The sequence below is a fragment of the Mesocricetus auratus genome, unplaced genomic scaffold (genome assembly GCF_017639785.1).
Source record: "Mesocricetus auratus isolate SY011 unplaced genomic scaffold, BCM_Maur_2.0 Super-Scaffold_100006, whole genome shotgun sequence".
Classification (NCBI taxonomy): Eukaryota; Metazoa; Chordata; class Mammalia; order Rodentia; family Cricetidae; genus Mesocricetus; species Mesocricetus auratus.
This window is the reverse complement of record NW_024429190.1, coordinates 82,463,117-82,476,375: the sequence shown is the minus strand read 5'-3', so window position 1 is coordinate 82,476,375 and position 13,259 is coordinate 82,463,117. Positions and strand designations below refer to the sequence as shown.

Here is a 13,259-nt window from a genome sequence, read left to right as displayed (position 1 = left end):
AGTGCAGTACCCGGCAAAGGCCAGAAGGGGTCATCAGATCCCCTGGAGGTAGAGTGACAGGCGTTTGTTTGTGAGCCACCTGGCATGGGAACTAAACTCTGCAAGAGTCTTCAGTACCCGCTCCTTACTACTGAGCCTTCTCTCCGTCCCTCAAGCTCATTCTAAGGAAAATAAAACCAGACTGAAAAAATTACAATACTACCTTTTCCTTCTATTGCATGACAAAGCTAAACTCCAACGTCTCAGCACACAGGTGGCTGGACGCAGAGGGGAACCAAGGAAACTCAGCACAGCTGTGTCCAACACAGTACTGTTTCTTTTATTATCTGCCATATATATATATATATATATATATATATATATATATATATATATTTGTCTCTAGAACAGCGGGGCAAAACTTGGAAAAGTACCAACTAATGAAATAAACATTCAAAATTTCCATACATGGACTAGGAGCTGTGTCCTAGAAGCACCTCAAAAACTCAAAACCTAGATTTCACAGTAGAACATTTTGGTGGTTGCCTACCCAAGACTCTATATTTAACAAGTGTTTGTGGAGGAATCAAAAAGAAAAGAAAAAGAATTCAAACATTTGCTGAACCATGTATCCTTCCAATACTTAAAAACATCTTTCAAAATACCCTTTCCTAGACAAAGAGCACCCCAGAGTAGGGCCTGGTTGCCCACTGGGCTATGGAGGAAGGTGGAAAATTCGCAGCCGACTACATAAAAGAAGGTCAGGAAACAATGGACTAACAGCTGGGTGGAAACTGTTTCAGAGTGAGATGTCAGTCCTGTCAACTGCAATCTGGTCACTTCAGGAGAAGAGAGGGGTCCAGACAGGAGCCAGTGAGCTCGCAGCAGAGCAAAACCTGAGATCCCACTGCTCATGATGAAGGCACAAGTATCACAAAGCCTTACACGGTTAGATGCATAGTGCTTGCCATTTTTCTAGTGCCACCTCCGTGTGAGGAGCCGACCCGGTGACTTGTGATGTGTTGTCCCCACTTCACCCACAAGAGTGCTGTGCCGAGGGAGGCTAAGTGCCTCACTGCATGAAACTGTTAGAGGTGGGGCTCATAACGAGTGTTTCTTACCCTAGTGAAAAGGCTCTCGGGACACCACGCTCTGCTTTGGTGGGTGGGTATGACCAAGGAAAAAAGAGGCACTGAGGACCGTATGCAATATGCAGCATAATCACAGGTCTTCAAAGTACTTGACCATGACCTATGGTAAGTCATATTCTTTATGGCTTAATGCAGCACATGTCTAGATTATGTTTTATGTGTAAGTAACTAAGGATGTTCTAAGACAAAGTCACCATGCAGGATACATTCCAATTTTAAGGGTTGTTTTTCTATTTTAGCTTATTCTGTTTCGTTATATTTAAAATGCTGACAGAAATCCTTGAACTAGTTTCATGGCCCAGTGAATCAGTACCCTTCACTTGAAAACTGGTGCCAGGGGTTAGAGAGAGACTGGTGATAAAAACTGATTGCTGTTCTTGCAGAGGACATGGGTTCCGTTCCCAGCATTCACGTCAGGCAGATTCCAACTGGAACTCAAGCTCCAGAGAAACCTACACTTTCTTCTGACTTCCACAGGTACCCCCACACATGCTCATCCACACACACATATACATAATTAAAAATAAAATAATTTCTTAAAAGAAAACTGGACCATAGCCAGTTTTTAACCCCAGGAAGAATATTAGCCTCTAAGAGTTCAACATATCTCCCACTGAAGTGTTTTTTCAGGAAAAGGGAAAAGGTGGCAAGGAAGGAGAAAAAAAAAATGGAGAGACTTGTCAATCATATGTAACACACCATAAGGGGCAGTGGAATGAACCTAATGCAAACAAGAATGCTCGCTCTCCACGGCAAAGCAGCCTGCTCACAGAGACAGGTGTGGCAGGCCTATGCTGGAAAGGGTGAGCAGTCCCTCTGAGTTGGCAAGAAAGCACGCACTGCCAACACTGGCCTTGAGGAAAAGGAACACTGACACATTGTAGACAATTTTGAAGACTGAAAGGCAAACCGCCTAAGGAAGTACTGTTCAGGTAACATTCCACACTAAACAAGGGCCATGTCTCCTAAGGACATACTGCTTTAACATGAATGGACTTCTTCAAAAGCCTGACTGTGCCCTAGGGAGATGATAAGGTTTGCCTCGTACGCATGATGAACTGAGTTTGATCCACACATAAAAAGTTGGGCATGGTGAGATGAGTGGTGGAAAATGGAGGGTCCCTGTTCATACACTCTGCCCATTTAACAAAGTTCCAGGCCAGCGAGAGACACTGTCCCAGGTAAAAAGTGGAAGGTACCTGAGGAACAGCACCTGAAGTTGCCCTCTGATCACAAACACATGCAATGTGAGCGCGGCGCGCGCGCGCGCACACACACACACACACACACACGCACGCACGCACTCACACACACTCACAGAGAGAGAGAGACAGAGAGAGAGACAGAAGGAGAGAGAGAGAGAACAGTTATCTGAGAAGTAACCTGATATATGAGCTGTGAGTAGTTATCAACATAAATATACAGAGGGGAGAAGGGGCTGTAGTCCCAGCACAGGGACGGTAAGGCAGGAGGGTTACTATGTGTTCCATGCTAATATGGGTTATGTGAGACTCTATCTCAAACCAAACAAAAAGAAGAGATGTAGAATGGTGATTTGTAAGTGAGTCAACTTAAAGAGTCTCAACAAAGATGAGTCGCCATGTCGATCTTGGGGATAGAAGAAGAGGGTCTTTTCCAGCAAGTAGCTGCTGCTACTTATTAGTGTTTCTTCAGGTAATGTCAAAATCTCAAAGTTTCTTGAGAGAAAACCACCTCTTTCATCTGCCGCTTAATATGCTGATGGGACCTGTTCAAGACGCTGCAGCCACAAAGTAAGTTAGATGATAAATGTGTTCTTCAATCTGCGCACCAGTCAAGTAGCAATAAAATCAGAATAATTCATGCAAAAATTTTCATTATGTTTCTAAACATACTTATTTACATTTTAAATCACACATTAGACAATATGAAATATCTTTCATTTAGACAGGTGTGAAGGAGAAAACAGATGCATTCATTAAACATGGAACAATTTGGCAAATTAAAGGGAAAAAAACACAAAGAACTCTCTGGTTGAAGTATTTCAGCCACCGTTAACTTACTTGAAAAAATATGGCCATGGCTCCAATTATTCTGTTCTCAGAAATTGCCGTTTGAAAGCTGTCAAAGTCATCTGGGTTGTAAAAGAAAATCTGCATCTGTAAAATAGTTAAAAATTGTATTAGAAAGGATGTCAAACCTATGGAAAAGAACAGACTAGTACAATGGACCTGTGTTCCCACAGACTAAGGCCACAAGCCATTTATTCTTGTATCCACAGTATTTGTTTGCTTAAGCCCGTGAGAGCACAGCCCACATAACACGGCACTTCACTCATATTTGAGAACACACGCAGTTTCACGCACGCCTGCATCCATGCTGCCCAGAATACACACTACTACTGCTGTGTTCTTATTGCCAGTACCAACTTGTGATAAAACCCTCCCAAGAGGCAAATCTTGAATGCAGCTCAGCACATTGAAGCAGGAAGCTAAGCCAGTGAGAGGAAGCCAGCGTGTGAAATTATCAATACACGATAAATGACTTAGGCACGAGGACTGAGAGCTGGAAGCTGTGTCTCAGGAGATTATGGGAATACCTGAAGTGAGATGTCAGACATTTCACAGAGGAAAAAATTAATGGTAAAAACAATGAAATAGTGTCTTACAGTTTACTGTGTCCATAAAAGCTATTCTACACATTGCAACGTTGAATGTTCTTCAAAAGCTCTATGGAGACAGGAGCTACGGGAAGGAAACAGTGCTCCAGAAAAAACCCGCCAAGTAGCTTCAGGCTGAACATCACAGGGAGACCAAACTTTAGATGCTCCCACCCCGACTGTAAGTACCTTCTCTTGTATTTATTTAGCTAGAATTTCTTTTTCAAAAACCAAAACCCAGATACATCAACTTAAGATCATTTAAAAGACTGAGCATACAAGTAGATGACAAAAGGGACTCTTTTTTGTCTGTTCTTGTTTTGTTTTGTTTTGTTTTCCAAGGCAGGGTTTCTTTGTATAACAGTCCAGGCTGTCTTGGAACTTGCTTTGCAAACCAGGCTGGGCTCGAAATCACAGGGATCCACCTGCCTCTGCCTGGGTGCTGGGATTCTAGGTGTGCAGCACCACAATTCGCTGACTACATATGTTCTTATTCCAGCATCCCTGTCTCCCTGTCTGTGAGACCTTGGGGAAGCAACATTCTCAACAGCAACTTCCTGACATAAAGTCAAGCATTTCTACTTGGCAGAGTGTTGTGAAGGTGAAGTACATGAGTATGCTCAGATCCCAGCAGCCCTCCATCCACCACCAACACAGGCTAACACCAGCAGACTTCTTAAACATCCTAGCAAGAGGGTGGAGAGACACCTCAGCAGTTAAGAGCACAAGCTGCTCTTCTAGAGGAACCAGGTATTGTTCCCAGGATCCACAGGGTAGCTCACAGCCACCTGGAACTCTAGATCTGACACTGTCTCCCGGCCTCCTTGGGCACCAGATACATAAGTTGTACATAGATATACATGCAGGCAAAACACTCATACACAAATAATTAAAATTGCAAACTAAAATACAATCATCATATGAATGGCATTGGACTCGGTCTCCTGGGAAACCCGCTCCTTCAAAACCAATCAGATTTCCTATGGCAGATGATCAATGTTCCCCTACTTCGTAAATGCTGTGCTCAATGATTTGTAATGGAAACGATGGGGGCATATCCCAGCTGTGCACTTGAAGATTTGAGACCCAACGATTAGTTCCCAGCAGACATAGCAATCTCAAGGTGACTCTGTTTAGGTCAAAAGTGAATGGAGTCTGCAGGACAAAATGAAATGAGATGCCAAGAAAAATGTGACAATTCATTTCTGAGAAGGAGATGAAGCTTACTGCATCAAATCACTTCTGAGGGAAATTCAGGAATCCGAGTAGATAGGGGGAGAAGGTAGACTCTTCTGTGACACTTTTTTTTTCTTTCTTTTGTTTTTTTTTTTTGTTGACCTTGAACTCACAGAGATCTGCCTGCCTCTGCTTCTGAGAATTGGGATTAAAGGCATGTGCTACCAACGCCTGGCTTGACATTTTTCTTTTAAAGCAAATTAATTTTTAAAGATCTCAAGTTCTTCCCCCAATGTGAATTTACACTAAGAAAAATTCACTCTACAAGATGCTGATTAAAACCATTTAATATTGGTTCAGTTGCTTCAGGTTCAGTGCCGCTAAACCAAGAGGGGAGAAAATTTCCACATAAGTATATTCAGAAAATTACACTTCACTTTACTTTTAAAGCTGAGACTTGATGGGGAAATATATATATATATATATATATATATATATATATATATATATATATATATATATATCACTGTTGGCCAATAGGGAAGCAAGATAGGTGGGGCTAAGAGCCGAGGAGGATTCTGGGAAATGTAGTCAAGATGGTAGGTCGCCATGTGATTCCCAGGAAGAGAGGATGCAAGTCTGTGTTCTGGTAAGATAAGACCTTATAAAAATATATATTAGTAATTATGGGTTAATAATTAAGTCAGAGCTAGACAATGAGAAACCAAAGCAAACGGCCGACAGCTTCATAATTAATAGAGTGGCTCATGCGTTATTTGGGGGCTAAAGCAGCAATGGGACCTAAGTAGCTGGCGGGAAGACTACAGGTTACGCAGACTCAAAATAAGTAGGTTCCAGAAGGCTTACACTACGGCCCCTGAACAGAGCAGTGCTGTTCAATGCACTATTTGAATAGCCCGGGACACAAAACAGACTGAGACCTCTTATGGGGCACTTTGACATATAGCTTGGGAAGAAAATGCATTTTTGGAAAACATGTTTAAATCTAGGCTCCACCCACCTGGATGATTAAATGCCTCAGAAAGAAACCACTAGTGCAGGGTGGAAGCATCAGTTTCCTGTTGCTTTGAACTTGTGGCCTACTGGATTATGTTAACGTTTATAGCTATCTAAAATAAGAAAGTAAATAAAGGGATAAACTTTTTGCTGGGTTAACTTGACTCTAGCAATTGGTTGTTGATAAGAAAAAAATAGGGAAGAGACTGTAAGTCAATTTTGCAAAGACATCTCTGACAAACGTTTTTGGTTAACTCAGTCACCATGACCCTGAGTCCTTGATTTAGCTTTGCCTGTAGGTTAATCATTTCAATGTCAAATCCTCAAGAATCTCTGCACTTATTCTCAAAAGCCACACCCAACTATGGGGGACGATGTATGCCTGTAATCCTAGTATTTGAGTGGCTGACGCAGGGCTACACATAGAGAGAGCTTGACTGACACAAAACAAAGCAAACAACAGAAAAAGTAATGCCCACTATACACTTTGCAATTTCTGCCAAAGACACATGCTGTACATGAGGCTTGGGAAAGATCTGGAGAGTACAGTGACAAAGATGTCTAACTGTGTCACAGCCATTACCCAGTTCAACCAATAATTTACATTGTGTCCCATTGGCTCTTGTGCTGCCTCTGTGGACATGCCACTACCAACACACCCTTATCGTTCCTTCAATCATTTGGGAGTAAGACAGAGATGATATGTCACATGTACTGAGTACACAGTGTGCAATTTCTAAGAATAAGGATATCCTCTTACAAGACTGCAGTGTAATTGTTACAATAAGGAGATTTCACATTGATATGATCTGATTATCCAATTCTCGGTTCGCTTTCAAATTTAGTAAGCACCCAGTAAAAGCCCATTACAGGTCATCTTAAAGCTCTGGTTGCAGGATGCAATCCAGGATTAAACTCTGTACTCTTGTGACTACATCTGTGCTGTCTATCCCTACTGTCATCTGGAAAAACTCCTTGCCTTTCTTGACTCTGAGAATGAGATGCCCCATGGACACTTCCACATAAATCTGTGGTTCATCTTCTTACAGTTTCTCAAGGGTAGATTCAGGTGGTATATTCTGTGCAAGCTGCCACACAACACTATCTTTATTCAGTGCACCTGGTCAGATTGAGTATGGCATGGCTTATCCTAATACTAGGACTGTACATCTCAACCATTTCAAGGGTAACAAGAGACAATCTTCTCCACTACAGTTTTCATCTCCTTTGGAAATGACAAGATTTTTGGAGGGAGATAGTGTGAAATGACATTCCTATCCTGTCCCTCACTTTTTACCCACTAGCTTGGAGATTTATAAATGACTTTCTAACTCTTTTTTTCCCTTGTATTCATGAATGAGAGTTTCACACAAGGAGTATGTTTCCCATCTCTAGGTTTATTAATTTATGTGTTTTTGCATATAGACTTGTTTGTGGGCAAACAGACTTGCTTTGGTTTTTACTTTATTCAATCCATGATGATAGACTTATTCCTATCATTATTATCCTGATATCCAACTGCCCCTGCTCTGCTGAGCAAGAGACCCTTCAAAAGGACTCCCCCATCATGTAGCTATATTGCCATCATTTTCTTTGCTTATTTAACTACCTCCTTCTGATGCAGCACATTGGTTTGGCCACAAAAGGCCATTTTATTCTAGCATATACCATCTCTTTTGGTGGGAAGTGCAGTTTAAAGACCCAGGAACTCAGTATTTTCTAAATGTTCTAATGCCAGAAAACATGATACTGGGCAAGTGAGTTCCAGGACAGCCGGAGCTGGTTCAGAGAGAAACCTTGTCTCAAAAGCACACTCACCCCTCCCCCAAAAGAAAAGAAAACACTGGTTCTTCAAGAACACATTATAGTCGAAGGCCACTGCATCCATTCTGCATGGGAAGGCTGACTCAACTCTGAGTGAATGGATGTCACTTGGCTGTCCTTTCTCACAGAGACAGGCTGAATGAAATTAAAGTAGAAAGCCACTGGCAGGTAGTGTGCTGAGGGACAGTCATGAGACCTGCTATGTGAACATTGCAAAGCCAGGAGTGATAAGGATGGGCTCGATGTGCCTACCAAGTAGAATGGAAGAGTTGTACAATCCTGCAGGTGTTTCTCTAGCCAGGTCAGCTGTGTTTTACCAAGAGCATCACATGCCATCATGACATTTAGAGAGTGGTAATTTATAGGAGAAAACAAATCACAAGGAAGCCTCATCACTAGTCAGGACACAAGGTAATATGGGCAGTGGGGAGATACCAGCACATGCTCTATCATGGAGGATGGGCACAGTGATGGGTGATAACACCTCACGGCCTTGGGTGCTAAGGAATGTACACAGACAGTTAAGATGCTGACAATGCCGCACTGGGCCACACAGGATCAGGAATGTACACAGAGACTAAGATGCTCATAGGCCTCTCTCTCACACTGCACAATTTCCCTCTCATTTAAATCAACCCTAGGTGCAATGTGATTTAATGTGATTTTCTTTCAGTTTGCATCACTGTGCATGTAAAGCTGAATGAGCCACAAATGATCAATCTAAAATTGGCTTGTCATTGTCATGTTTCACATATTTATTGACTACCTACAGTATATCAAATTGTGTGCTATCACCCAGTAACACTCCAAATAAGATATTACCAAGAGTCTCAGGCAAGGAAAGCAGGAGCTCATAAGACCTCCAAAGTCCAAATTTGTCAAAGCTCTTAAAGAAGGAAAGCACAATAGTACAGAAAAATAACCTTTTACCCTCAGAGTTCAAGGTCTTCATCACCATGCTTTCTTCCACCTGGCAAGAGTATCTGTTTAATGCTGACTCTGGGTAAGATGCCATGATAGATGAAGACATAGTCAATTCTTGGGAAGACCAAAGTGTCATTAATGAGACAGGGTTAACTTTTTCTTTGAATGCCAAAGTTAGGTAGATGCATGGAAAAAGAGCTTCAGGCAGTAGATGGGTTGTGGTCAAATGAAATGCATGTTAAAACAAAGCCAAAATTAGTACAGCAAAGGGGAGGGTGGCACCTCTTCATAAAGGTGAGCTCATTCTCCAATGTTACACTTGTGTGTCTAACTCAATGCACATGTGACTGTAACGATGGAGGCAACGACCCCAAGTCAAGAGAGGAGAACCCTCAAGTTCTTCTCTTCAGATTCAGACAGCGCTACCTTTATATCATCTCTTAGAAAACTCTATCCCCCTTACACACTCCCCACACATTGCAAAGGGGGGAAGTCACAGGGAAATTAATGAGGAGACTGCTCAGACAGCTCATAGGAAAGACCAGTCATTGAATGGTCCTGGGACAACTGGCGAGTTTCCACGCAGAAAAGAATACACAGACAAAAGCTGCAGAGCAGAGAAGTTAGAGGAACTGGAGAGATGGCTTATGAACACATAATGCTCTTGTGGGCCTAGTATCCTGAATGTCTACTTAGCATCTCACACATGCCTGCCTGCAACTCCATCACCAGAGAATCCCGTGCCCCCTTCTCTGAATACATACATTCATGTGCATATGTCCAAACCAAGAGAGACACAAATGTACATAACGAAAAAGGATGAAATAAGTGAGGTCAGGGTGGCGGGGAGAGGTCAAAGATGCTATGTGAAGTCTGACCAGGCAGCGGGGATGTGACAAAGTACACACAAGGTAGCCGTACAGGAGGGAGGAAGTGAAATGCGGGCTTTTGATCAGGGCTGGGGCTAATCTACAGAGAGCCCGTTGGGATGCAGCTGTGGGTGAGAAACTCCGTGAAGTGAAAATCTACACACAATGAAGCATCAATTAGGTCCACTTTCTGGCTACTTTGTACTGGTTGATGTGGGCGCTGGAGAAGTGTAATCTGAGTTCTTAGGCTGTACTGCTGCAATCGTAAAGCCTGAGTGCATATGCACGATACAGACACAACAGACTCAAGAGACAGCTTGAGGAAGGAAGGCTTCCTCAAGGTTCACAGTCCCAGGGTACAGTGCTTCAAGGCGGGGCAATCATGATGCTAGGATTGAGGCGGGTGTTCACATTGCCTTCCATCAGGAAAAAGAGAAAGGTATATGAATGTGTTCAATTTACGTTTTCCTTCTCAACTCAGCTCATGATCCCAGTCCCCGGAACGGTACCATACATATGCAGTGTGTATCTTCTTACCTTGATTAACCCAATCTAGAAAATTACTCACAGATAGGCCCACAGAACTGTCTCCCAGGTGAGTCCAGATCCAATTTAGTTAACAATCAAGTTCAACCATCGCATACATCAAGCCATGTTCCAGTTCTTTAATTCTACCAGTGCCATTAGGTAGAAAGATCTTTGCGGGAAAGGCATAAGTCAACTTGGCTCAAGGATGTTCCTGACACAGTGCTGGTCAGTACAAATACTATTAAGTTGGTTCTTGAAGGAATGAGATGAGTGGGTACACTGAGTGGCTTGAATAAAGATGTCCAAATGGCAACAGTCATCAACAAATTCAAGAAGCATCTGATATTTCTAGGCATAAATACCAAGAGACAAAGTGGAAACACAACATTGAAAGAACAAAGAGATTTAAGTGATTGCCATAAAACCTTGGGAAGGTACAAATATAGATCAAAGTCACTATAAAGTGGCTAAGTAGCTCCAGGAATGAGTCTGTTAAATATAGATTATATATATATTAAATTTTCTTTAATGCACAAGGTGCTGAACCACTTTCTAACTATCTCTGGACTAAGATTACAATGCTCAAAAAAAAAGAGAGAGAGATTGTCTCATTTCAATTATAGAGAAAATGGTAAACAAATGCACTATGTATATTATATAATAATTTATAATAAGTGTTCCCAAGATCCAGGATACATATTTTATAAAGATTTATTTTTATTGTTGTGATTAAAATGTCTGGGCATGGGCATATGTTTGTGTGTGCACACATGAATATAGATACCCGAGCAGGGCAGAAGAGGGCGTTGGATCCCCTGAAGCAGGAGTTGCAGGTGGTGGTGAGCCACCAAGCGAGTGTGCTGGAAGCTACACTTGAATTGCCTGCAAGAGCAGTATGTGCTCTTAACCACTGGGCCACCATTCCACTCCTGCAGTTATTTTTAGAAGAATCATTATATTTTGTGGTGGTGTTATGAGAAAGTATATCTCACATGTGCTGAAGATTTAAATCATTAAAATTTAAGAGTCTAGCAGATTGACTTCCATGATGTGGATGGGTCTTATGTCATCAGTCAAAGGTCTGAGGTCTCTGGCACTGTCATCAAGCTCAAGACTAAAATACAATGACCTGTGCATATCGCAGGATGAAGCCAGTCTGATCCAGTAACTTGACTTTACAACTTCATTCACCAGAATCAGGTTTCTCCCAGGGGAATGGCAGCCGCAGTTACAACCCAGCTCACCTTTTTGTACCTGAGAGATAACTGTCCATGAGGTGACAGGAAGTGGGTGCCCGGCTGTGGAGTCAGAGTTCATTTGTGGACTGAAGATTTTATTCTCATTTATCTATGTTTAACATATATCAATTATATACATTATGGATTTCATTACGAAATTTCACGTGTATGTAACGTTAACTCAGATGGGATTCACACATGCACACCCCCATTACCCTGTCATTTCGCCATTGCCTGCTGATCCCCTTCATGCCCCTGCTTGGTGATCCAATTGGTTTAATTAGAGTTACTAACGAGACATGGGTGTGGGTTATGCACAGGAATATAACAGTGGCTACATCACTCAAGAAAATCTGTCTCCCCAGCTTCCTTTAATGACTCATGGTCCGTAAAGACGGGCAGGGCCTCATGAACCCTTCACTCAGGGTTCCCATCTGAAAGGCAGAGGCCATCCTCAACCTGAAGAGACATCAAGCACTGCTTTGGAAAAGTCAGAATGAAGGAGACGGCCCTCTCTTCCTGTCATGAATCTCTATGAGCAGAAGGGATATGACAATTACAGTGAAATTGATCCTTTCCACATGCCAGCGAGTCATGACAAAAGGTGTGTGCTCCAGCAGCCTTCATCAAAACAGTGTTTTTAGGAGAACTAAATTCTGAGGAGGAACGAATACTCAGCATCTCTGGACAAAGCAACGTTTAAATAAGCATCCACACAAATATTCTGGAAGGCTGGTATCATGTTAACCCCTTATCACACATTTAGGGAAGGTGACAATATTATTTATGGCCTTTGCTCTGTGTATCTGATGCTTCAGTAGTGACTAGACAAAATTACCAGAGCAGTTGTGCTGTTGAGTCCGGGGTGAACCAAGCCTGTTGATGCAGAGCCTATGATGGCCCATGCCTGCAATCCAGTACTAGGGAGGCTGAGGCAGGAGGACTGCCACAACTTAAATGCCAGCAGGGGTGCTATAGACAAAGCAGGATATGGGATAAGGGGTTGAGGCATACTACACCTCAGTGTATGCAAAGCAGAACGTACCATGTGTCTGTCTATATTCTCCCTACAGAGACTGGGTCACTAAATAAACAGACATTTTAAAAAGGATTACAGATGAAAATAACAAAATAAAAAGTAGGCAAAATAGCACACACTAGTACTCCCAGCAGCCTCAGGTTAAACTTTTCAGAAAAAAAAACAAGCCATCATTTCCTCATGTTTGGTGTGTGTGTGTGTGTGTGTGTGTGTGTGTGTGTGTGTGTGTGTGTGTGTGTGTGTGTGTGTATGCACACAGACACACAGTTAGCTCTGAAACCCAGTAGAACTCACTACAGAGGACAGGAAGGGTCCTTGGATGCATATGGAACACATTTGTATCTCAAAAACATGAAAATCACTAGTGGTGTTTGTGCTCCTTGTAAAGTGTAACTTTGTTGAAATGGCTTTGTACTTGGAAGTAACAGCCCCATGATTCACCATGAAACGAAGTCTGGAAAATCATTTTGGATAAATGGACCTATAAATTCAACAGAATTTCCATGACAACACAGACTGCAACACTCACCACAAATAAAAGGCTATAAATCATTCAACACCAACTAGGAATTGGCAATATGTCTCTCATCTCAAAATGCAAGGAACCCAGAACTCAGGTTGCTATTCACCTGCCCCTATTTCCCATTATGCTTCACTCCTTCCTGCTCATATTGGATTCTCTGCCCCATAATGGGTGTGGGTGCTATTGTGAGGCTATAAAATTGCAATTAAGCTAAGTAAAATTACTACAAGCATGGCACTGGTTGTGGCCCCTTCCCTACTCCCATCCAGGGGCTTCCCCACGAGTTGTGTCCAAAGATAAGCAATGCAGTTATCTACTGCTCCCATGAAGGATGCTATGAACACTCAGGCTCT

The 13,259-nt window shown here is 42.3% G+C and overlaps 1 protein-coding gene across 4 annotated transcripts in view; it reads right to left on the bottom strand.

Moving 5' to 3' along the window:
• Ptprg (protein tyrosine phosphatase receptor type G) overlaps positions 1-13,259 on the bottom strand; it is a 664,886-nt gene that overhangs the window by 200,471 nt on the left and 451,156 nt on the right. For all 4 annotated transcript variants that reach the window (XM_021230841.2, XM_005076387.3, XM_021230842.2 and 1 more), the window contains exon 5: positions 3,173-3,268. In XM_021230841.2, the coding sequence (XP_021086500.1) occupies positions 3,173-3,268 (96 nt within the window). The remainder of the gene's footprint in view (positions 1-3,172; positions 3,269-13,259) is intronic.